The sequence below is a fragment of the Sciurus carolinensis genome, chromosome 2 (genome assembly GCF_902686445.1).
Source record: "Sciurus carolinensis chromosome 2, mSciCar1.2, whole genome shotgun sequence".
Lineage (NCBI taxonomy): Eukaryota > Metazoa > Chordata > Mammalia > Rodentia > Sciuridae > Sciurus > Sciurus carolinensis.
This window is the reverse complement of record NC_062214.1, coordinates 5,348,869-5,374,650: the sequence shown is the minus strand read 5'-3', so window position 1 is coordinate 5,374,650 and position 25,782 is coordinate 5,348,869. Positions and strand designations below refer to the sequence as shown.

Below are 25,782 nucleotides of genomic sequence, written 5' to 3'. Positions count from 1 at the left end.
CAGGGAGCAAGGTGGGCGGAGCTGCCCAGCTCCCCTCTGGGAAGGGAGCTGGAGGGCTGCTCTGAGGGGCTCTCTCCGCGACTTTCAGCCACAGCTGGTGAAAGGTGCAGCTCAGCACTGGGAGCCCTCTGCCGAGCCAGGCCTCCCTCGGTCTCCAGGGCGCTCTAGGCCGACAGGGCTGCGTGCAGGGCGGCTGTGTCCATGGTGGTCCGTCCCTCTGCAGACACTGCTCTGCCCCTCACCACGGGCCAGCGGGATTCAAGCAAAGCCTCCCAAAGGATCCCCAGCTGCAGAAAAGTGCCCTTGTGGGCTGGGGAGATAGCTCAGCTGGTAGAGCGCTCGCCTCGCAAGCACAAGGCCCTGAGTTCGATCCCCAGTACCGCAAAAAAAAAAAGAAAAGTGCCCTCAACTCTGGTTCTTGGCCGGGGTGATTCTGTCCCCAGGGCACACCTGACGATGTCTGGAGACACATGTGGCTGTCAAACTTGGAGCCAGGGTGCAGCTGGCACCTGGGGCAGAGGCTGAGAGGCCCCTGACCATCCCACAATGCCCGAGCTGTCCCACCCCTGCCCCAGAACAACCTGGCTAAAATGTCCCTGGTGCCCAGGCTGGGAAGCCCCCCTGGACTTACCTAGAAGGGCAGGGCGCTTCCAAGTTCCTGGGTCCCGGCCCCTCCCCGCCCCTGCTCCTCCCCACGGAAAGCAAAGGCCATTAGGAGCCCAGGGTCGAGTGGGCATGAGGCAAGTGGCCCCGTTTATTGTTTCCTCCTAAAGGAAACGAGCGACCCGCACCTCCTTCCTATAAACATTTACTAGCCCGGGTAGGTTCTGAGGCTCCGCTGCCATTTTTTTAGGGCTTCTCTTTTAAGGTCAAGTCAGTCAGAAACTGGAACTCGAGACGGGGAGGCTGGTGGGGGGCACTTTACAAAGTTCAGGGCCAGGAGGGGCTGAGGGACCTACAGCCTCTCCCCAACCATAAACAAACGGCTGCTTTATGTCGGCCTCTCACCAACAGCAGAGGGAGTTTTAAAGGTCCCAGGACCCTGTGCAGGGCCCCCTCTGCTCTCGCTGAGTCCCCTTCAAGCTAATGGGTCTGAAGGTGGATTAGTTACGGGCCTGCAGGGCGCGGTGCCCACGCGCTCCAGGTCTGGCCCTTCTGCCCGGGCTTGGGAAACCGAGGACCGGCTCAGGAGGACCCGCTCGGTCGCGTCCTGCTGCCTCCAGCGGGTTTTCTGGTCTGCTGGGCTGGGGAGAATTCAGTCACTCAGAGAATGCAGAGAAAGCACAGGAATCCATGTGCCCTGACTAGGGGGCTTCCTCTCTGTGTCTAGATGAACTTTTATTTTGGGATAGCTTCAGAACCACAAGAAAGTAGCAGAGGCGTCCACGGAGCTCCACATGAGGACCCCTCACCCACATCCCCCAACAGTGCGCCTCCCCCAAACAGGTGTCGGTCAGAACCAGCAGTCACAGGAGCAGGATTTCATCAGTCGGCAGGTCTTCCCACTGGTGTCCTCGGCCATCAGGATACCACTTGCGGGAGCAGACGGAGTCTGTCTAGAACCTCTCCCACCCCCCTCTCCCGCCTCCCCGGAGGCTGCGGTCACCCTGTGGGGAGAGGGCCCTTCCACCAGGCCTCCTGGTAGACCCACCCACGGCAGGCAGCGGCAGGCGGAGCCCTGGGCGCGCATTCAGGAGACGGATGGTCACACCCTGAACCCCTGCTGGCGTGCTTTCTTTGGCTGTCCGTCCTGGGTTTACCCTGATGAATGAAGAGGAAGCCCGTGCACTGGGACTGCTCTGCGGCCTTCCTTCCCAGACCTGCACCCTTGCTCCCCAGATCCCCTGCTCAGGGACAGCTAGCCCGCTGGCCCGCCGGCAGCACCATGAATCACCAGCCCGGCAGCAGGCGTTCTGGAGCCCAGGAAGGGCTGTTCTGGGGCCTTTCCTATGCAGCAGCACCTTGAGGCCTGGCTATTAAAATACCAGCCTACAGCTGCCTCTGGAATTTCCCCACGGAGGGGTGTGAGGTGCACACGGCCCACACACGGGCAGGCAGGGACTTTGCCCTGACGTTCATTTTCGAGCCATAAAGACAGGGGAGAGAGGAGTCATCACAAGCAGGATGGACGACAGGAGAGGGGCGTCCTCTTGTCTTCCTCTCTCATGGGAGCAGACCAAGAAGCCAAGGCCATCGGCTGGACTTCTATCCTCAGGGTCTCAGCACTGTCCCCTCCACACCCCCACCCTATTCCCACAACCCCACCCGTCCAGGAGGCCAGAGCGAACGGCTTGCCTTCAGCAAGAGCTGGACTCAGGCATGGACCACTGTGGGCTGCTGCAGACCCCGCCGCCCTAAAGCAGGAGACCCCACTCGCCCTGCAGACGCCGGGCAACCCAGCCAGAGCTGAGGAAGGTGGCGTTGCAAGATGACTACTGCCACAGAAGGACCTGGACCCTCCGCCCTGGCACCGTCCCCACCCGGGGGCCTCTGAATCCGTGTCCAGATCCGCCACACAAGATCCTGCGCGGATTAGGAAGCGCTCTGAGGCCCAGGGAGCAGAAGCAGCGCTCCAGGGCGGTTTGCAGAGGAGGAAAGGGCCCACTCTGACTGGAGGAGGCAGCAGCGGCCCAGACGCCAGGACCTCTCAGCACAAGGTGCGACTCTGGGCAGAGAACCCGCCGAGGCCGAAGCTGCCTTTGCTGAACGACAGGGCCCAGGGGGCAAGGCATTCAAAGTGGGAATGAAAGAGGAATACCTGTGAGGCGGAAGCTTCCAGAAACACTGGTCGCGGGAGGAGGCACGAGCCCTGGGGGAAGGCGAGACGGTTCCATGGGAGACAGGAAACCTTATGATCGTGAAAGAAGCGTTAACAATGATGGGCAGCATGGAGACGGACCAGCTGAGTTTCCCACACCGCCCAGCGGACGGCAGGGCTAAAGCTGACGGGACCCTGCCTGTGTAAGGCAGGGGACAGCCCACGGCTCCGTGTCCTGCATCTCCTGCGCCCGTGCCTGCTGCCAAGGGACCGCCACTCCTCCCCGATTCTTCCCGGCCGCAGAGCACAGACTCCTGCCCACCTGGAGTCAGGCCTGGCCAGCGAAATGCAGAAGGCCCGTTCCTACCCTGTCCCTCCGGAACCCACCCAGTGACTCTCGCAGGACCTGAGCCTGCCCGGGGCCCCCACGGCCATCCATGTGCCAGAGGTGGTGTGACTGCATAGAGCCACAACTCGAGCAATGAAAAGCCAACCTCTGTGGCCTCCCAGCTGTGCCGTGGGGTCCTTGTCACTGCTCACTGTATCTGACAGACCAAGGCTCAAAGCTCAGTGACCAAACCCAAACTGACAAACAGGACGTGGGAAACGCAAGGGACAGCCCTCACGCTGAGAATCTTGGTGACCACAAAGGAAATTAAACAGCACTGCTTGTCAATTAAAGCGGTATGGGTTAGGACTGCGCCCCAGGACAGGCCAGCGTCTGTATGGTCCCTCTGCAGGACTCCTAGCTCGTCCCCTGCGTCTTATAGAGAAGGGGTGGCAACACAGCTGCTGTTACACGGTTTACTTCTCTTTAGGGCGTGTACTCAAAAATTCACCAGTGGAGTGCAGAACCAGACACCAGGGATGCGCCTGGAACGTCCTCCGCCCATGACACAGAGGGGACAGCCGTGCACCTTCCCTGCCCAGCCTGGGCAAGGTAGCAAGGATGTCCAGAAAAAAACCAGATCAGAGTCCTTTACCAGAGGCCAAAACACAAGCCACGGAGCCCGCCGGACACGGGCTGCCGCTGTGAGCTCCCCGGGCGCCCGGCGCTGGGGCCAGGAGGTGCAGAGTCAGGCTAAATGCTTGGAGCTTGTTTTGCTTTGCTTTTTTTTTTTTTTTTTTTTTTTTTTTGCCAAATGACACGAAATAAGAAAGCGGTTGGAACCACCAGACAGCACAGGCCTCCAAACAGGAGAGTCCTCGAGTTTTTATTCACTGTCAAATTTAATTAAGCCAGACAACAAAAGATTGGAACTTGAAAGCGAATGGGGGGACGGAGATGTGACACTCGTGGCCCGAACGTGCCCGGTCAGACTTCTCAGCACAGAAGAGCAGGGTTCCGGAAGCCTGCAGTGAGAAGGCCCAGCCTGTCACTCCCTGAAGGGAAAGGCTCTCTGGGCTTTGACCGGCTTCCAGGAGGGGGTGGGAGGAAATTCTCAGCAATGCGATTTTTCAAAATTAAACTTTTTCAGCTTGGAACCACTTCTTATTCACAGGTGCAGAGATAAAGCAGAGAGGGCCCTTGTGCATCCTTGCTCAGCTTCAGTCCTCAAGCACCGAAAACCTCAAATATCCGCAGATGCCGAAACTGAAAGGGTCAGCATTATACTCTGCTCGTCTTCAAAAAAGTTGGGTGTCCATTTGAATTTCATCCCCCTCTGAAAGAGGAGGAAGCACAGTTCGAACTGAGGGGCTGCTTCCTTGACATCTTTAAAATAATGTGAGTAGCTTAACCTCAGTATTTTAAAAGTAAGTACTTAAAAACTGAAATTTGGACTCACACATCAAAGTGAAGCTGAATCTAGCCACCCCAATAAGAGCTACCATTGATTGTGTCAGACTCTGCACATGGGGGATCTGTTAAGGAGGAGATTACTAATCGACTTTTATAAAGGGAGGAGACAAACTCAGAGATGTTAAGTAACTTGCCCAAGGTCACACAGCTAATATGCAACCACAGTGGAAACAGAGACGAGGGTTTAAACTGTCTAAAGGGAATCACTGTGGATGCCATTCCATTCTCCCTTCCAAGCCACACCCACGGCTGTCACCAAGAACTTCCGTTACACGGCAGTGAAACCCCCCAACCCCCCCCTCCATATATCACCCAGAATTAGCTGCAAAGTGTCAGGAAACTTGGCCAGGCAGCCCAGCATCGGCGAGGGCTGGAAGCCTTCACCGTGAAGCCCTTTATAGAAGCCGCGGTTGGCAGCCCCCGCTGCTGCAGGGAACAAATTAACATTGGCATTCCAAACACAGGAAAGGAAGGAAATTGGAAACACAGTTTATACTTGGCCAGCCCTTTGAAATACTGTACCATGCTACCGACATCAATTAATGAAAAGCAGGGCTGTGCGAGAGGGTCTGGTTTGGAGATGCATTAACACACGTTAAACATGTTTGTACAGGAACTGGATTATAAGCACCCTGGCTCCAAAACAATAAAGCAATTACCCTAAAACTGGTGCTCTCCAGTCGCCATTAATTCAATCCACTCCACGCGGATCAGCGAGGGCTTTGCGCCGCTCCCCACAATGCCTTCCGATCGAGGGCTGGGAGGCCCGCGTGGCACGCACCGCCCTGGCTCCACGTGGGGACGGGTCAGATCCCAGCACGTCTGACACCCCCACGGGAAACACTCCCCGGGGCGGGGCGCCCTGGCGTTTGCGGGCAGTGCCCGCTCACTGGGTTCGAGCGGGTTTTCGCAGAGAAGGTTAACTATGAGATGTCTGTTCCCCATTAAGAAATACCGAGGCGCATTTTTGTCAAATAGTATTTGTCAAATAGTATTTGCCACAGAACCCGGAATGCCATCCCTGCGGAACACACGGCTCGGGCCGCCCGGCCCCCCAACAGCCCTGGCTGGACGCGGGATCATTTGCAGCGAGCGAGCCCTCCTGCCTGTGTAAGCGTTGCAGGAGTCAGAAGGGAGGCTCGGTGATACAGGGACGCTCTGCCCAGCACACAGGACCCGCCTGCTGGCAGCACAGGCTCCTGGCAGCCCCGGACGCAGCCCTCCTCCCGGGCAGAACCGCCTAAGGGAAGGATTTCAGACGGGCAAGTGGGATCCAGGACTCCCCCAGTCAGGGAAAGAATCGGCTGATTTCTTGCAAGCCCAGCCTCCCAGGCCGGCCTCTGAAGACATACCCACCTGCACCCTGGCATCGGGGGCCCGCACCCCAGATGTCCCCGCGTCTCCTCCCTGCTCCGTCACCCCGCTGACGTCAGCCCTCGAGTCCACACCGATCTGGGATCCGTCAGGCTGGAGCCGTTGGAGTGTGTAAAGCTAAATGTGTTATCATTCTCACCACAAATTAACAGTTTCTATGTAAATATTGGTATTTCCTCACCCCACGGAGGCGAGGGAGGCGCAAAGGCACCAGCACATTTGATTTAGACTAATTAAAAGCAGAGGGTCGTGCAACTCAATATATTGATTTTACCAGTGGGGCTTAAATCTTTCATAATAAGTGTACACAGCTGCGGCCCTCCCACCCCAGCTCCAAGGCTAATCCTCACATTCCTGCTGACAATAACATGACAGGTCCCACACATCCCGCCTGTGCCCTCCGCCGGCAACACTGCCACAGCGCATTAAGACGAGGCTTTGCAGCCAGCATCGCCAAAAAACCAGCGTGTCGACAGCCCCAGCTAACTCCATCACTGAGCTGGGGTAATGAGCGCGGCCAGCAGTTTGGTGCAAAGGGCTCCCCGTTCCCATGGGCAGGCTGGAGAAGGGCGGAGGGCGGGCAGCATTAGGACACTCTGCTGCTCACGATGGGCCAAATATGACCTTAGCGAAGGCGGGAGGGCGAGATAGTCAAGCGATACGTGTGATCAATCAACTCAGAGGCACTCTCCCTGCAATGAAATCATCACCCGTCTCTGAGTGCGGTGGACATGTGATATTTGCTCACATGGCAGGCCCACCGGTGGTCAGGGGATCGTCCACCAGCTGTGTTTATCTGGGCGAAGGCTGGATGTGTCTACACCACCAAGGTGAGGCCTGAACCTCAGCCCTCACCAGCTGCATCTCAAAGAGCTTTCTTCTGTGCCGATGCAAAGAATCATCCCCTCTTGCTGCCCCGGAGCCCTGGGATGGGAGCACGTCACAAGGCAGTGACAACCCTGGAACAAAACCCAAAAATAGCCATCCCAGCTGGCAGCCAGGGCTCAGGCTTACCCTGCCTTGATTCCAGGAGGGAAATACATAGAAGATCCCAAAAGTTCAAATCTGGGTCACATATATTCTTGGGAAAAGGGGAGTTCGGGGGGTGAGGGGATCTTTGATTTATATAAGCAGGAAAATGAGGTTTAAAAGAAGTGATTTTGAAAGGGTTACTAAAAACACAGCTGTTGGTACACTCCTGTAGCGAAGGCGCTCTGCAGAAACAGAAAGAAGGAAAGGAAGAGAGAAGAGGGAAGCCTGTGTGACATCTATATTAACCTTTGGCTGCTTACCAGGGAGGGCCGTGCAGGGCTGGAATGTGGAGCAGCCCCTTCCAAATTCTAACACAAGCCAGGTTACAGCTGCAGATGCCTGCGGCCATGCTCCGCAGGACTCCCTGAAGGACATTTCTAAACTGTAACAGAATCTTTTCCTAATACTCTACAGTGGTAGGGCCTGTTCCGAAGGGGCAAAAGGAGAGCTCGTAATGCCAAACACTTGTCAACAAAAAGGACAGCCAGATGGTATAAAGCAAAACTCCAGCTCCGCGCCCTTCCCCTCCTCGCAGGCTGCATTAACAAAAGCCACTTTTATACGCTGACTCCAATAATGATAGGTTTCCAACTTTCTCTTTTTTTAATTTAGCTTCGAAGATTAAACAAATTTCATTCCTTCATAACCTGACCCAGAGATAAACACGGGTCACACACCCAGGTCATGCCAGCCGGCATCCTTAGGAGATTCCAAACAGAGCTGCTGGCTTCTTCCAAAGAAAGAGTGGAAGGACTAAGAGTCTGATGCAGTCTGCAGGATCGCCATCGCCTGGGGACTTCTTTAAGAGAGGGTAGCCTGTTTTGAGTTCCAAAATTAAGTCTACACAGAGGAGTCAGGGGCTTGTTAATCCAAACCAGTTTACAAATCTTGCCATTGAACTTAAGGGGGGGCCAAGCTGGGAGGATGTGAGCCCCACTCACCTAGCTCAACTGGAGTGCCACAGGGCTGGATCACACCCTGGCCTTTGTCATAGGTGCAGCCTGAAGTCCCCACTCCCAGCACCTGGTTTTGTCGTAAAGTCTAGTTTCCCCGCTAGTTTAGATCCTGCTCAGCCTGGCAAAAAGCTTGAATTCCAAGAAGGACTTATAGGAACAAAACCAGTTTGGCTGCAGACAGAAGAAAGAATAAAGGCACCAGGTCTGCAAAACCCTTCAGAATTCAGGCAGGGTCCTCATGAACAGGCAGCCTTGCAGGGTGCGGAGCTATGCACGGGGGGAGGGGCAGCAGAGGAAGTCAGCCGCCCCCCAAGACCCTCATGGTGGGCCCAAGAAATCCTCCCCATGGTAACAAGCCCAGGCTGGACACAGACATGTGGCACATTCTCACTATTAGGTACAGTGTGCGAATCAACTTGGCTTTAGAAAAGTTTGCATTTGCAGGTCACCAAGACTGGCAGTCCAAGGAAAAGCAGCACCCTTCCTCAGCACACCCAGCAAACTCATCCCCCCCAAACCCTCCTATGGAGAAATGTCAAGTCCTTCACAACAGAAGAACAGGCAGTTAATTCCTGCGCTATGGCTGGGCAGAAATCCAAGGCCACCCTTAGGTGCACCTACAGGAAGCCTCTTGCCAAAAGGCCGCCCAGGTCTTCCCCTAACTAATTAATTACCTCTAGTTTAGGGACAGAGTGGAAAAGAAAATAAGGTCAGTGCACCCTGTTAAAAGCCACTCTGCCATCTAATTTGGAGTGCTGTTTCAGAAAGCTAGACCTGAGAAAGTCAGGACCGTCCTCAAAGCCCAAAGCAGCCCAACTGATTAAGAGGCTCAGACAAGCCAGTCTTTGTCCTTCCAAGATGAAAGAAATGGATTCAAAGGTGTGTGTACAGCCCGAGGAAAACCACCCAGCTATGGCTTTCCCAAGCAAGTCCCAGCTTGCTCCCAAGGCCTTGCGGGGAGCAGCCCGCCCTGTCCCAAAGGTCCCAGGAATGCCCAGTTAGCAGTCTGGTCCTTCTCTGGGATGCAGAGCCCAGGTTCCACCACAACTGCAGGTCCAGAAGCACCAGGGCACTATTAGCACTGGGTTTGCAGAGTCTGCTACAGAAGCCAGGGATTACAAATACTTTTTTAATGACCCTAGCCAGGCTCTGAATGCATCCACTGGGACCTGCTGTGTTCAATGAGAGACACAGGACTGAACAGAATAGGAGAAGCCATAAATCTGACCACCCTCCCCCAGGGAAAGGACCCTCCTCAACTCTGGCCTCAGGAGAACTACAGAACTCTTACATTCATTAATGTATTTACGTGCATGTATTCAGAAGTCTTCCGTTTTTGCTATTGCTAATGAATACACAGGTTAAAAGCTCACAAAGACAAAAACAGAAAAATCAGAGCCCAGCTCCCACCACCCTAAACCCCGCCCCCGGCCCAGTAAAACCTCTCTCCAGCTCATGGTGTCCTCTTGCAGTGGGGCAGGGATGATGTACAGGAGCAAGTGTCAGCGCACTGGCCTGCACCTTGCACTTTCCCATACATTGTGGAAGACTGCTGTAAACCAGGGCAGATGGGGCTGCCTGCTCTTACCTGGTTCTTTAGTATAAACTTTCAGTTACTTTGGCAACTCAACCTTCCCCCACCCCGTACTGGCTGAACCTCATTTCACTATTTGATTTTGACTATTATGAAAGGACAGACAATGGCCTCCCGGGAACCCCAGGGACCTTATCTGGAAGGGAAGCCTCCAGGCGGAGACCCGCGCTTCCCGGAGCGCCCCTTCCACGCCCCAGGTGCCCAGCGTGGGGCTCCGAGCCACATGACTTCCAAGTTGACACAGCGCCCGTGGGCGTGTTTGCTGTCCTGACTTGGTTCGGGGTTTTCGCAGCAAGTTACACAAGTACAATGAAAGCGGCTCGGGAAACAGCGCCATCCGGGCGTGCTATCTCGGAAACCAAATATTTGATGATCAGCCCTACAGCGCGCTGCCGGGGGTTAGTTTGAGCAAGTCCGGTGAACGTGCGGCAAAGACGGAGGGGGAGCGACTGGGCCCGCTGCCGCCCCAGCCTGGGGTCCCTGGGGTGGTTGTGACTCGGATCGGGAGCCAGATCCCACAGCCACCCCCCGCGCGTCTACTCGGAGATCCCGCGCCGCTCCATCGCTGAAACCCGTGGTTTGCGTGCCACACGTGATAAACGCTGAAAATGGATTCTGCCCGCCCGGGACCTATCATTAAATATTTAAAATAGCTCGCAATGGCAACGTTTCTTCCCCAGCTCCAGCCAAGAGAGCTGAGAGGTGGGCGCCCGGCGGCTGGCGAGGGGCCGGAGGCGCGCGGGGCGCGCAGCGGGCTCAGGCAGACGCACCGCGAGGGCGCAGGTAGGGCTGGCCAGGGCGGGGAAGAGAGTGCGACGCCCGCGATGCCCGGCCGGGCAGGCCCTGGAGGGATCGAGGAGGGGCCGGAAGGCAGCTCCGCAGAAAAGGGCCCTTTAAATCCAGGTAGCGCGGGCCGCGCCGGCCCGGGACAGCTCACATGACCCAGCCCGGCTCTTTGAACTGAGCCGCGGCGGGGCGGGCGGGCGCCTCCTGCCCCGGAGATGGGCCGACGGCATAATGCCGAGGAGACTTCGGACCGATCCCTCCTTCCCAGTAACCCCCACAGGCCAAGCTGGGCCTGGCCCGCACTACCTGGGGTGGGGGCGGCGCGGGGCGGCGCTCAGCTTATAGTCCTCTGGGGCCCGGGGTGGGAGACCCTCGGTCAGGCACTGCGGTTTTGCAAACGGCCAGGAATGGAAAGATGGGGCGGGCTGGAAATAAGAAGCGGTCCCCTCCCTGTCCCAAAGCGTCCCTGACACAGATGCACACCCCTCCCTCCTGCCCTCACTCACCGAGGTTGACGAAGCTCATGACCATGTCGGCGTCGGTGAGGAAGTGGCTATCTTGCAGGCTGGCCAGAGGGGGGCCCTGGGTGCTGAAGACGGCCTTGTAGGGATAGGAGAAGCCCTGGCCGTCGGGCCCGCCGCCCTCCTCCACCGCCATGGCATTGTACAGGTCCAGCATGAACATGGGCGCAGAGTTGTGCTTGCCCTGGAGGTGGGGGCGCGGGCGATGGGGCAAGCCCAAGATGGAGAGGATCTCACGCTGCATCTCCCGTCGCTCCTGGCTGCGGAGGCGCCGGTGGATGAAGCTTGAGTGCACCTCGTTGTCCAGGCTGAAGTCGGCCAGGGCTGAGCGCAGCAGGAACAGAGGCGCCCAGAGCGCCACTAAGCTGTGTGGCGCCGCAGCGCGCAGCGAGCGCACGTGCATCGCGCCGATTCTACGCGCGATCCGGGCTCCCGGCACCCAGGCCCGCGCCGCCCCAGGTGGCAGAGGGGGTAGGCGGCCGTCCACGCCGCTCGGTCACTTGCTGCAGACGGGCCCCGCTGCGCCCGCGCCAGACATGGCCACTCCCCGGCCGGCTGAGCTCTGCCCGGACCCCCACCTCCTGCTCGGCGCTGGTCTGGGGCCCCTCGCCCCGCACTCGCCGGGACGCACCGCAGGGCTTGGAAACCAGCTCCAGTGAGCGAGCGAGAGAGCAAGGAGGCGGGCGCGGGTGGGAGGAGCAGCCAGCAAACCTAAGAGTCCGGAGAGTGAGTGCCGGGGAGGCAGCGAGGCAGCAGGCGAGCGAGCGCTCCTTCCTCCAGCTCCTCTCCCGCCCTCGCCCTCGGGCGCGGGCGACCCACCCTCTTCCGACCTCTGGCGCGAGAGCAAGGGCCCGGAGTCGCTCCTCCAGCCCTGCACGCGATTGATCTACGAGAGGCCGCGTCGGGAGCCCCAGAGTGGTACGCGCTGGGGCCTGGAAGAAGGAGGAGGTGGAGGAGGACGGGCTTCCAGGGCCCCTCCCGCGCCGGCGGCCTCCCACCTGCCCTCGGCCCCGCCCTCCCCCAGCTGTGCCCAATGGGTTCATTCATTCCTTACAGTGCACTGGATAAATATTTACCAAGCGCCCACCGGGTGCCCAGTACCGGAACGACAGCCGCGGGGATGCGGAGGGAGGAATCCGTGTCGGCCCTGCCCTCTTGGGACTCGCAGCTGGGGCAAGGAAGGCGGTCTGCGCCGATCGACCGGATTAGGGCTGCGGTAGGAAAAGGAAAAGCTGGGGACGCGCGGGAATAGGAGCGGGCTGCGCGGAGGAGGTGACCCTTGGCTCTGACTGTCCCTGGGTTCTCCCAACACTGCCCTGACTCCTGCCACTCCGACCCCTCCACACCTCTGCAGCATGGCTTCGCGCTTGCCATTCTCCCGGCCCCCTCCCCCCGCTCAGGTGCCACTTCCTGCTGGAGACCTTTTCAGACCAGCGGAGCTCAGGTCGCTTCCTCCCCTCACCCCACGTTCGCTTGTTTCATTTTGTTATTTCTCTCTCTCTCTGGAATCACATCGTCCTTGTCCCTCTGTCGCCCCACTAAAAACCCAGGGATCTTGGGAGTGCCTGTGCTCCTGGTGCCCCCAAGGCAGAGCCTGGGAGCCGCTGTGGCTACACAGTCCATCTTCGCCAGAGTGCATAAGAGACATCTTTGTCTCAGGGGGTCCTTCCCCATGCCCTCCTGGGCTTTGAGACCACTCCACCCACCCCTCCACCTGAGACAGGTCCCCCAGCCCACCAATGTAGGACCTTCCAAGTGGGCCCCTTACCCCCTCTGGGCACAACTTTTGTATGCAGGACCCCCCAGGGGCTGAGCCCAGAGACCTGCCTCCTCTTCCCCTCATCTCCTGCCCATCACAAAGAATGAGCAAGCAGCCTTCCCACCACACCCCTCACAACTCAGAATGGTAGATCCTCTCTGCTCTGGGGCCTTTAAGGCATCACTACTCCGTGGAGCCTGTTTCCTCACCGCAGGTTCAAGCTTGTGCCCTCCTGTCGGGAGCTGTGCTCCTTGGAGAATCCTGAGGCTCTGGCTAGGCCTTGCTTGGGGGTGGTCCTCCTGGAGCAGGAGGGCTGGGCAAGAACATCCTGATCTTCCAGTTTCTTTGAGCAGAGGTGCTCTGCAGGAGGCTCTGTGGGTCTCCCTTTGGGGTTTTTGGTCAACATGGCAGCCTGGGAGGATGCAGAGGTACAGAAAATAGAGGCCTGAGGCCAGGTAGGAGCAGCCACCTGAAGTCTGCAGGTGCCAGTCATTCCTACATCAGCCTCGGACTGGGAGACGCCATGGGTTCTGAGCTCCTGACCAGTCAGGGCCTCAGAAAGGCCCCGCTCACACCCCACCCGTGACTCCCTCCCTCAGCACTGAGGCTAGGCAGGCGGCGCCAGGGCCTGCAACCCGTGCTCTGGGTCTCCTGCTGGGCCCGCACCACGGGCATTTCTTAACACCCCATGAACCAAAGGCCCCGTTTTCATTTTGCACTAGACCCCAAACGTTATGTGGCCACTCCCAGTGCCAAGCACGGTGCTGGGCAGGAGGGCATAGCAGCGATTGAGCCCAGGTGGCAGCCTCCATGGAGAAACGAGTTGGGGTCCAGGAACTGGAACAGGAGCCCTGAGGACAGTTTGGGGACTGGAGCAAAGGCAGTGCTTGTCCCCAGCTTTCTCCAGAAGGGATGCTGTAGCCAGGCAGAGGAGACACACCAGAGGGCAGAGGAAGGAGCACCCAGCATGACCTTGTGGGGTGAGGACACTGAACCAGAGGGGGCAGGATGCTGCTGGCATCTTGTGTCCATCAGAAAACGTGCAACTCAAAAGCCAGGCCACCCCAGCCTGTCCTAAGTGACACCGGGAGGCGGGTGAACGGGGAGGTGATGCGGTGCGATGCCGCTGACCTGCGTCCCTGGCAGCGGACGTGGAAACAGAAAGCAGGCTTGCTGCCCGAGCCCTGCTGTGCCCGGTGACGGCTTGCCAGACAAAGCGGCTGCAGCTACCGGGCCCTTCGACACCAGCCGAGGAGGGGGAGGTGGCTTCCTTCCAGAGCCCTGCCGTGCTGCCCTGCTGTGGCCTTCTCTGCCTCTTAACCCACCCTCCAGTCCTTGCGGGCGGGCACTAAGGCTGGTCCCCTGCAGGACAGCGCCCCGTGCTGCAATGTACTTGTGATTCACATATGAGTGCCAGTTTGTCGGGGGCCAGTCTGTCCTCCCTGAGCCAGGGGAAGGCCTTGCAGCAGGGCTCTAGTGTTCGTGCATCTCACCTGTGCCCGGCACATGGCAGGTGCTCACTAACTGCCTGTTGAGTGACTGGCAAATCAGCACAGGCAAACCTAGAGAGTGCAGGGGCTGCGGAGGGGACCGAGGGTTGGCTGGGGCTGCCGTGCAGGCTCCTGGCTAAGCAGCCTCCCAGGCCCCTCACCTGTGGCCCCCTTCCAAGAAGCCATCTTTTCTCCTGGGCTTTCCATGCCCAAGCCCTCAGGAGATAAGGTTCCCTCTGAACTCCCACACCCCCTGTTTAGCCTTATCTCTCTGTGATCCTGCTGGGGGAGGGGCAGCTTCTTTCTTTTTTCTGCTTCCTCCCCCAAAGAAGTCCCCAGGCCTGGGCCTGGCCCTCAGTGAGTGCTCCCGGAGCCAGTGAGTGAGCCAGCCTTCAGCCGGCGCTATGCGGCTGGGTGCAGCCGGGGCTGTGGGAGTGCAGGACACCAGTGCAGGACACCAGGACTGGCCTCCAGATTGTGTGAGGACAGCCTTGGGTGGGGCTGGCAGCCTGGCGTGCTTCACTTCTCCCGCGGGCACCTAAAGCTCCTGGCTCCTTGGACTGCTGCAGGCATTCAGAAACTAGCTGGACCCATGGAAGGGGTACCGAGAGGCCCCCTGGAGAAGGAGGGAAGTGTGCTGATGGGAAAGCCTCCTGAGTTCAAAAGCCACAGCACTTCTCATGACGGTCCGCTCAGGGCAGGTGGGGGCCAAGCAAAGCCAACCTGCGCGGCCAGAGAGCCCAGGGAGGTGGCACCAGAGATGAAAGGGCAGTCGCGGCCTTCCCACCCTCACAGCGGCCCCCAGCCCCCAGGGCAGGCCGGCCAGGGCCCAGGGACTCCCCTGGGGCCTATCTCCTTTCCCCAGCAGCTAGCCCTCCCCGCACACTGCAGCCGTGGCTCCCCAGGCCAGGGCACCCAGCTCCGGGCTCCAGGGCCGTAATCCGATCTGCCCCAGTCTGTTCCACACCTGGGCTGCCTTTGCCTGGATGAAAGACGGCCTGGAACTGTGAGGGGTGTTATTGTGTCTGGGGCCCCAGCCCAGGGTCCGGACCCCTGGCTCGCTGGCCCCCCAGCTCCGGGTGAGGAGTTTTCATTTCATACATCATCAGTCACATCTTGCAGAAGTGATTTTGACCAAGTCAGCATATGTCTCCACGGCAATAAAAAGAAGAAAAGAATTCTGCTGACACGCTGCTCGGCGAGGTGGGAGCCTCGTCTTCACCCGCGGAAGACAGGCCTCTTATTCCATCTGGGGGGTGAGGGGAGCGGGGTTCAGCCAGACTGGGGGCTCCCTGGGGGCCTGCTCCCTCTGCCCACCCCACCTGGCCAAGGCCAGATGATTTGGACCTCAGACCCCAGCAGGGAATAGAGAACCGGCTCCCGCACACACTTGGAAATCCTCATGTTTTCGGAAATCCTGCAATCAGCCAAGAAATCCACCCTGCAAAGGAAATTATTTTAGCACACCTGTAAAGAATTTCTCCCTCCCGTGCAAATCCTCCCCTGCGCCAGAGACGCTGACCCCGTGTGCTTGCGCCTGCAGGGATGTTTTCCACAATATTTTAAACAGTGAACCAAGAGACTCAACGTCTTCCACTGGCCCTAAGCACTTGTGGCAGTGGCTAGTTCCAAATGGAAAAGACGGAAAGACAGATGACAGACAGACAGGCAGACACACAGGAGTCCAGAGACAGGGACGTCATCACAGATTTCCAGGGGCTCGCACACGGCGACTGTGGCTTCGCCCATCACCCTCATGGCTGCTGCTCTTTCCTCTACTGGAGAAAGCCCGGTTTGGTTTTGAGCATTAACTGTCTTTGGAGCAGCTGAAGGCGTCCTTTCCTCTCCTCCCAAGAGATGACACAGAGCCCCTGGCCTGCCGTGGTCCCGCTGCGACTCCGGGCCTCGGCCCACATCCTCCTCTGCTCCAGTGGCCTGTTGTACACCTCACATCACGGAGAAGGCCAAGACTCTGAGAGCAACTTGCCTCAAGTCCCATGACAGCCCCAGGACAAGCTGGGATCCAAAGCCACCTCTGTCTACCCAGCCCGGGTGCTCAGCTGGGTTCAGTGACCTGGGAGCCCCCCAGGATCTGTTCGAATGAAGCCTCCCCCACACAGGCTGGGTGGGGCCGAGACCAGTTTCCCTGGGCTGTTGGCGCTGCCTTCTTCCGACTCTGTGCTGAGGAGCACAGCTCTCAATTTCTGAAGTTACAACTAACAAACTGAGACTTCCAGCGGGAAGTTAAATATCTGCAGCTCCACTTCTAAATGTTCTTTTACCAACTGATTGCCCCTCCCAAGTACCCTATAAGATCTTCACTATTGTTATCCCCATTTTACAGATGAGCAGTCCAAGCTCAAACACTGGAGGGCACCTGCCCGGAGCAACGCTGATGCCAAGTGAATACCGTCTGGTTCCAGGCCTGGGCCCTTCGACCTGGGGGCTCTAAAACAGAGGGTGTGCCTGGTACATCTCCCAGCGCTCGCAGAGGCCTGGACACAGGAGGGGCCCTGTCAGTGTTGGACGAATGCCCAGAAGGCCTCTGCAACCCCTTCCGTCCCTCCTTTAAGCATAAGTCTGTCATTCACTGAAACGTCTGCAGGCATCAGGTGACCGACATAGAGATGAGGGGCCCACTCGGTGAAGCCCGCGCAAGATGTGCTTTCTGCCTAAGTCCACTAAAGGACATGGTGGGCACAGGTACAAAGATAGGTGGCAAGGGGCACCAGCCTGGATGCATGGCGGGGGTGCCAGGAAGCCTGGAGCCCACCCACCTGGGTGATGCACCCAGGGCTGTGCGTCCAGGGTTACCAGACAGTTCTTACTGCAAGAGCAGCTGGACACCTGGGTTTGCCTGTGACCGTTCTCAACCTTGCTGTGCTGACATCTAACTCAACTTGTTTTTGACTATAAAGCAGAAGAAGACTCTTCCACTCATCTGGTTCTGCACATCCAACGTGCCCCTGGCCGTGTGAGGGGCTCTGCTGGGTTTGAAGGATGGATCCAGACCCTACCCCAGGCACCCACCCAACACCACAGGCTGCCGAGGCTGGTGCTTTTCAGGGCAGCGCCATTCGATTCCTTACTCGAGGGCACAGAGTGAGAGGCTGAAAAAGCAGACGTTGCCACAGGCCCCGGTACTGACCTAGCAAACTCACCGCTGCAGAAACATGGAAACCCAGAATTCCTCGTTGAAGAGCAGGGTGTTCGTGGCTCCGGCCCTTCAGCATCTCCCTCCTCCTCTGGTGACATCTGAATGCTTTCTTATATTTGGGGATTCCCTGTCTTTGAAGCAGAACCTGCCCAGAGGTGGGAGCTGAGCTGTCCCGCCTGCTCTGCGGCTGGAGGGCTTGCACGTGAGCTAGTCCCAGCCCACCAGAGGCACCTCCCTAGTTGTCAGCGCCAGCCACGGTCACCAGGTCATGCTCCCAACCGCGGAGTCCCCAGGCCTGCTTCTGCGGCCTTCCCGAGGTTCTGGGAGCCCCCAGGATCCTTTGGTGAACTCCTCGCTGCTGCCTGCAGGAAGGAGCCTGGGGGCCCTGGAGCTGGTGGGGCTGTGAAATCCTGTCAATGACATCGACCACCTTCTCTATTTCAGTAGCTCAAACTTTTGATCAGGAGGGTTTTCACCCACGCCCAGCACAGAAAACAGTGACTGAGCTTCTCTGGTTAGATAGAGCAGGGGTGGAGGCCGGGGTCGCCCCACCGATGGGTTCCCTGTGAGTGTGAGATGCGGAGGAAATGAGTTGTTAGACTCCGTATGTCCCAGAGTGCACGGGGCATACTCAGACTGCCCATTTATCCACCGTTTATGTGAAATTCACACTGAACAGCCTGCACTCCTCTGGCGAGTCTCGCAGGGGTCTGCCCCACTCCCTCCAATCCTGACTTCCTTCCCTTCCCCTTCCTCTGCTGCCAGGAGTCCAGGACATTGCTCTAGGAAGTGCCCCAGCGCCTCACGCCCAGTCCCTGTATTTCAGGTGGGACAACCCCAACCCCACCCCACTCCCAAATTCGAGAGCGGGCATGTGACCAGTTCCGGCCACTGCATGTAAGTGGCTCAGCAAAGGTCAGATGATTCCATCCAGGCCAGCAAGACTTAACTTTAGAATTTTGCTGGAACTACCAGGAAAGGGTCCTCTCCCCCATCAGGAGCTGCCTGGTCAGGGCGGTTGGCAGCATCTTTCCTCCCTCCAGGGAGAGCTTACCTGAAAAACAGTGATGGGGACAGGGAGGCCAAGGAAGGCCGCAGACCAACGGCACCGGCGAGCCCCTGGAGCCTGCTGTGCCTGAAGCCAGAGCCATCGAAGATGTTTCAGTTTAAGCCGTCATGTATACAACCAAAGTCCTACAACTCTGTGGTTCAATTCTTTCATCTTTTTGGTGTTTTTTTGTTTAGTTTAGTTTTGGTTTTTTTCCGGTGGGGGAAGGGATGGGTACCAGGGATTGAACCCAAAGGCACTCAACCATTGAGCGACACCCCGTCCATTTCTATTTATGTATCTATTTTTACCTTGCACCAGGATCTCAGTAAGTTGCTAGAACTGGCTTTGAACTTGGGAGCCTCCTGCCTCACCTCAGCCTCCCCAGGCACTGGGATGACAGGCACGCGCTGCCACCCTGGGCAAATTCCTTCACCTGACAGACTGAGAAATCGAGGCCTAGAGAGGGGCACCAGGACCAAGGCCTTACCTTGGTGGGTAAGGGACTGGGGTCGCACGTGGGCCCCGCTCTGTCCTAGAAACGCCCCTGGCCGGTGCCTCTTTCCATCGCTGCTCTTTCCCCTTCTCTCACCTGCCGGGCTGGATGGATCTCTGCTCTTTTTTGAATTGTCCTCTTCTGTCCTTTGTGCTTCACCCCCTGCACCCTAAACTGGTCTGTCCCGGCTCAGGTGGAGAAGACCACCGGGGGTTTGCAGGTGGGCACCTGGCACACTCGGGCAGTCCCACTGGAGCGTCCAGGACCGGGGTCAGGCTGGGCAGGGTATCTGCGGCCCCCCAGGTCTGGTGCTGTGTCCTATTTCACGGATGCGGAAGGTTCGCGGGTGCAGGGCCGAGGGGCAGCGCCAGCCCTCACGTCCAGGCCTCCTCGGTCTCCCACTCCCGACTCCTTGGTCCCCCTCGCAGGGCCAGCCCCAGGTTTTATTTCCACAGCTCACACGAAGACTGGCCTCTGAACAGGGCAGCCAGGTGTAGCAGAGAAAAATGCAAGTCACTCAGGTACATTTGGAAACTTTTAGTGTAAATACGTCCCAAATCATCGCGTCTGAAATTCAAGCGTGACCAGGCATCTGCTCTTTCCTTGGGCACTTCTGTGCCAGGGGCTCTGCTCAGCAAAGCGAGAAGCATCAGCTCTGACCCATTGTCTTCCATGTGACAAATGCTCCCCTGGGCCTTTGCACTTGCCGTTCTAGCTGCCCGGAAGCTCATCTCCAGCACCCACATCCCTCCTCCACCTCCTCTGGGTTTCTGCTCACATGTCATTTCAGCATGGAAACTTTCCCTTCCCACCTGCTGGAAACCACCCGTGTTTTCTTTTTATCCATGTAACCTACCCCCACCCAAAATATGTAACCTGTTTATTGTGCCTCTCCCCTGCTGAATATAGGTGTGGATTTTCTCAGATTTGTGCACTGCCGTGAGCACTCACACGTGGTGGGGCTCGGCGGCCTGTCGAGGGAATTCACGAACTCTGAGAACACGCGGTGCGGCCAGGAACGCTGCTCTCTCCTAGATCCTACCTTCTGAAGAGGTCTCATTCGATGCTCCTGTTACAGATGAGGAAACTGAGGCTCAGAGTGGTTCGGCAGTCTACCCAGGACTGTGTGACCAGGAGGCCGTGAGCCATGCTGGAGTGTGGTCAGCCCGACACAGTCCACCCCCTTCCTCACCTGTAAAGTGGGCACAATGATATCACCTCCCGGAGAGGCTGTGGGATAAGGCAGAGACCACATGGGCCCCAGGGGCTGTGGGCAGTGGCCACACAGGTGACCCTGCCCCTTTCCCAGGGAGAAATGATCAGGCAAGAGGGTGTCACTTTGGGGCCACCATCACTAAGCAGACTCACTCTCTGGGCATTTGAAGTAGAACATTCTATGAAAATGAGGCTGTGGAAGGGGGGGTTGAGTGTGGTTGAGTGTGACAGGTGACAGCAGGCTGGCATCATAAAGGAAGCCCAGGCCACCATGTCAAGAGGTGTAGCTCATACTCTGGACACTCTTTGGTCACCACTGCCACTCTCATCTTTGAGAATGGTGACCTCCAGAGTTGTGCAGTGCACACCCTGAGTACCCGTGCCCAGCAGCCCTGGGATTTTAATCACCCACTGAATCATTCAGGTGCACTTATTATTCACACCTTGTGACAATCCCTTTTCAAGCCCTGAAGTAGCAGCAGTGGAAAGACATGCAAGGTTCCTTCTGCTTAGCTGAGGGGGAAACATAGGAAACTAATGAGGGACAGGAGACACAGAGAAAGAGAGCCAGGCAAGGGGCCAAGAGGGAAGCAGTCAGAAGGCCTCTCTGAGGAGTCGGGTCTGGGAGGAAGCCAGGCAGGTGACAAAGAGTAGAGGCCCTGGCTGGACGGAGGCCCAAGGTGAACCCCAAGAGCAAATGGGCACTTGGTCCAGAAGCACTTTCTAAAATGGGCACCTGGTCCAGAAGCACTTTCTAACCCGGCTTCTCTTGGGCTGAGCCGGGCCCGCACATCTGGGTGACACCACCGTGCCCCTCGTTCCTTGGGGGGCTTGAGAGGGCCCTAGTTCTTAGAGGCCAAAAAACCCTCCACCCGGGGCTGGGGCTGGGGCTGAGTGGTGAGCACTCGCCTAGCATGTGCGGTGCTCTGAGTTCGATCCTCAGCACCACATGCAAATAAATGAGTGAACAAAGGTGTGTGTCCACCGACAACCAATACACACACAATCAAAGACCCCTGAGCCAAACCCCGCCTGGAAGCAGCTCCCACACAGGCTCCGCCTGCCGCCCCCGTCAGTGCTTCCTCCTGTGCCAGGGCTGCCCCTGCCCCCTGCCCAGCCTGCCCCAGGGAGCCAGCGGCAGCGGAGAGCGGTGGCCTCCACCCACCTCCTGGGACCGCGGCTCAGGTCCACCAGGGCTTTTCCCAGTGGAAGCTGCCGGCCGGCTCCTCCCCCACACTCGGGCCGCCATCCCTGGCCCCCCACGTCCTCCGCATCTCTGGCCATGTGCCCCTGATTTTGCTTTTATGGAGTAAGATTCTTTGATTTCCAAATGCCATGTGGCAATTTGCTGGGAGGTGGGGGGGAGCCAGAGGAACAGAAGGATGCTTTACAGGCTTCAAACGCTTCATTATAACCAGAAAATTCAATTTGCAGACATTCGGTTCTTTCATTTCCACGTTTGAAAGAGGAGGAAGGGAACCGATGGAGTGTGGCCATCCTGGATCCCCTGGCTGGTCGCAGTCCAAGGAAAGCCTTCCTGGCACTAAGCGACCGGCCCAGCGGATAAGGCCGTCCCGAGTTCCGGAGTCGGCCTGTCTCTTGGGCAGGCTCTGCAGATGGACAGCGGGACGGCCGGGACTCAGAAGTGGTGCTGTGAGCTGGGCCCACGCAGGCAGCACCTTCTGCTCTGGGGCTCAGCCCTCGACAGCGCGCGCGGCCGGGGTCTCCGCCGTCTCTGGGGCCCGCTCCCTGCCCTCGCTTGCTCTCTCCCTTCCTCTCGGGTCACCAACATGTTTGTACCTGTCCTGCAGGAAAAGGACTTCCCGCCAAGCATATCTGGGAACCGACGCGCTCGGGAAAGTCTTCTGAGTCTGGTGTCGTGGGAAGAGGCCAGCGCTCCCGGCCGCCCGGTTCTGTCTGTGTGTGTGTGTGTGGTGCTGGGGACGCACCAGAGCCTCGCGCCAGACAGGTCCTCTGCCCTGAGCCACACCCCGAGCCTGCCCAGAGCAAGTGGCAGGGCAGCGCCCCAGCCAGAACCCACCGATGCCCACCAGGGCCGTGCCCCCAGCAGGGGGCTCCTGCTGGCCCGGCTGGTTCCTCTGCGCCTCTCCAGCTTCATCTCTGAGGGCTGGCTTCCTTCTCTCCTGCCGCAGACAGGCTGTCGGGCGCTACGGGGTCCCTCCCACAGCTAGAGATGGACAGTACTGGCAGGTGACCCCAGGGAAGAGGCAGTGGTAGCCCAGGCTGGAGGCCAGCACAGGGTCAGCCCCACCACATCATGGCCCGGGAGCAGCTGTCCCCAGCACACAGGAAACACGGGAGAGGGACTGCAGAGAGGCGAGAGCCAGAGCAAGTCGGCGAAGGAGCCTTTGTGGCCTTGCCAGGGCTGGACCCTTGGGGGTCAGCACTTGCCACTGGGAGGGCCCCATTTCAGAGTTTGGTCCCGCCCAGCTGTCCAGTCACCACACTGGCCTGCGAGCTCCTGGGACTTGCTGTGCACACAGTTCTCCACTTTCCGTGCCAAACGCAGGGCTGCCCGGTCGGTGCCCAGTAAGCACTAGTCAGTGCCCCTCGTGCCCCTGTGCCCACCGCACCTCCAGGAGGCGGCGTGGGGCACCCGCCTGTGCCCCACAGGGCAGGGCAGGGCACACGGGACAGCTTCTCCCCATCTTGGTTCCTACCTGTAGACCCACTTCTTTCTCTTCTGGGCTTATTTCTCCCGCATTCTGTCCCATCCTCATGTGACTAGTACTTCCTGAGCATGGCTTGGGATCAGGCGCCCTCTGAGGTGGTTCATGGGGGGGTGGGGACAGCATGGCCAACTTGCTGACCGGTGGGTGAACCTTTTTATCCTCACAGGGCTGTCAGACAGGGACCCAGTGACATAGAGAAGGAAAGGGCTCAGAAAGGACTGGGCTATGTTGGCCACCGCGCTCAGAAGCAGCCCTCTGGAGATGTATCTGAGCAGAGACCCCTGAAGGCAGCAGGGAAGGGGGCTTGCCTCACTGGGGAGAAGCATCTAGGTCAAGAGAACAGCAGAGCAAAGGCCCTGTGGCAGGACTCCAGGTCTGTTTGGAAAGTAGGTCACCACCCTTCTCAGATGGGTTGGCTCTGGGGTGGAGGGTAGGGTGGGGCTGAGCAGCTGAGTGAATGGGCGGAGCCCTCGTCTCCATCGCTCTGCAGCGCACCCCACAGTGGCTGGCTCTTCTTCCGCGGACTCGTCACTCACGGTCACAAGTGGCTGCCATGGCTCCAGGCGTTAAGATGGAAGCCAGCGGGAGCAGAGCCCTGGCTCCGCCCCTCTTTTCTGGGGAGGAGACCGCGGCGCTCAGGGACCGCCCCTTGCACTCCATTGGTCAGAGCAGGTCACGTGGCCACCCCGGGCTGCAAGGGAGGCTGGGAAAGGAAGTTCCCGGCGTGGCCCGGCTGCTCTCGGAGCGGCTGGCGGGGAAAGCGGGTGGAGGGGCCCGGGGCAGCGGAGGCGCCGCTCCAAGCTCCGCAGGTCGGCGGCGGACGGCTTCCAGGTGCCGGCACTAGAGGGAGAGAAACACGGCCAAGTCCGACCAGTGAAAAACGCTGTGCAGGAAAGTAGTGAGACGTCGCCTCGCTCTTCCGGACCCAACCCAACTGCTCGCCGAACTGAGAAAACCTAAGTGTTAAAATCAATTCCCCGCCAAACACGTCTCCTCGATTCCGCCCCTATCATCCAAGATGCCCAAGAGGGTGAGCGATTTCCCGTCTGAGGTCCGCGGCACTGCATGATGATTGCTTATCCAGCAGCAGAAACCTGCCCGCAAGGGCAAACGGGGGTATGATTGCTTATTTACCTCTTTCCATACAGAAATTCTACAAGGAAGAAGACTAATGCAGCTTTAAGTTCCTCCTCTTAAACTGCTTGGCTCTCCTGCCTATGGTATGCAATGTGGCTACTTCAGCTCCAGGTATCACATCGCCCTTCCAGTAAGAATAAATGGAAAAAAGAGGAAGGATGAGAGGCACCTGCCTGCTGAATCTGCCCCACCTTTTGAAGAAAATAAGGGCTTTCTTGATATCATCACATCCCTCCCCACATCTCAGCCAGCACAGGATCAAAAGGCGTGCTTAGCTGCAAGGAAGGCTGAGGGCGAAGGACAGCATGTCAGCAACCAGCGGCTGCCTCTGCACATCACGAGCTTTGCGTTGTGTCCTCCAGCATCCGTGCAAGGCAGGGACCACGTACCTCCCTAGATGAGGGGACCAAATGCAGTTGCCTACTGTAGTCTAAAAGCTTTTATTGGCACAATCGTGGTCTTGGCTTTTTTGCTTACATATTATCTATGACTGATTTTTTTCCCTACCCTGTCAGGTGAGAAGTCGCAACCAGGACCACATAATTCACAGAGCCAAAACAAATTTACGGTCCCACCCTTACAGAAAATGTTTGCCCAGCCCTGCACAAATCCCTGCCACTCTAAATGTGACTGGTGAGCAGCAGGGTCAACCCGGGCCTGAACCAGAACCTGCCACTCCTGTGTGACCCTGGACGGTTTCCCAAGCCATCCTGCAACCAGCATCTCAGGCAGAATTACTCCTATGGCTTATCTCCTGCACACTGCCCCAACAATCACAGAGATAGCCCCCAGGAAGCATCCCATCCTTGTGTTAGGATCATATCTAATCAATAGAGGCGTGGAAGACGTTTCTTCAGCCAGACATGGTGGTGCATGCCTGCAATCCTGCAATCCCAGTGGCTCAGGAGACTGAGGCAGGAGGATGGTGAATTCAAAACCAGCCTCAGCAACTTATTGAGGTCCTGTCTCAAAACAAAACATAAAAAGGGCTGGGGATGTGGCTCAGTGGTAGCCAGAAAAAAAGATATTTCCTCAGTGGGACACTTCCAAATTCCTCAGGGGAGGAAGCAGGGCTGGCTCTGGCCTGCAGAGTGGCCAGGATGGAAGCCCCACTGACCTCCTGCTGGCACTGAATTCTCTTTGGGATTTTTACTCCACATCAGGCAGAAATGCCGCAGCACCTGTTCCCACATCGCTCTCTGGCTGGTTCTGGTGGGTCCTCCTCCCCTTCCTGGGTTGTTCTGCCTGTGTCCAAAACAGGCAGATTTGTCCCTTTGACCCCTCTGTTGAATTAACCTGGGGCCTGAAAGAAAGTGGCCGTGGACTGTGTTGGGCCTTGGGAGGCCAGAAGGGCTGGCAGTTGGAGGATGACCGTTCTGGAGATCCGAACAGAGAATTCAGAGGTCACACGAAGGAGCTCCAGAACCCAGCCACCCCTCACAAGCCCACCTTTGCCAACACAGGGACCATCGACACAATCAAGAGCTAACTTAGGAAAACTTTAAATGACTTCTTTCCAGTGGTCTCTCCAAAGATGAGGTGACACTGCCCTTGTTGCATGACCCGGAATGCTGGCTGCAGAACCCCACCCCCCATGACACCCAGGCAGCTCCCCTCTGGGGTCATTCTGCATCTGGAAGATTCTGGAGGTTCACCACAGTGCCCCTGCCTGTTTGGCACTTCTCAGCAGCAGAGAATCCCCAACCATCTAGGCCGGGCATTGAAACTCCACAGTCCCTCCCCTCCACCACGTCTGTCCGTGGGCTTCTGCAGAGTCCACGTGGACACTGTTCCCACAGACAGGAGCAACGTCCAAACCAGGATCTCTTGGGGGATGCCGTGCACACAGATGATCACCCCGAGCTCCTCGCAGGGAAAAGAGAGCTCCAGCTTCCAGGGGCTTCCGAAGGCTTTTAATAGAAAACACTTGGGCCCAATAAAAAGGCCTCTGCCTGTGTTTTGCTT

At 58.0% G+C, this 25,782-nt stretch overlaps 1 protein-coding gene across 1 annotated transcript in view; it reads right to left on the bottom strand.

Annotated features, from left to right (window-relative positions):
* The window catches only part of Bmp7 (bone morphogenetic protein 7), a 71,467-nt gene extending 59,708 nt beyond the window's left edge, over positions 1 to 11,759 (bottom strand). Inside the window, exon 1 of the mRNA XM_047541703.1 lies at positions 10,808 to 11,759. Coding sequence (XP_047397659.1) covers positions 10,808 to 11,225 — 418 coding nt within the window. The 5' untranslated portion in view covers positions 11,226 to 11,759. The remainder of the gene's footprint in view (positions 1 to 10,807) is intronic.
* Positions 11,760 to 25,782: the final 14,023 nt, after the last annotated feature.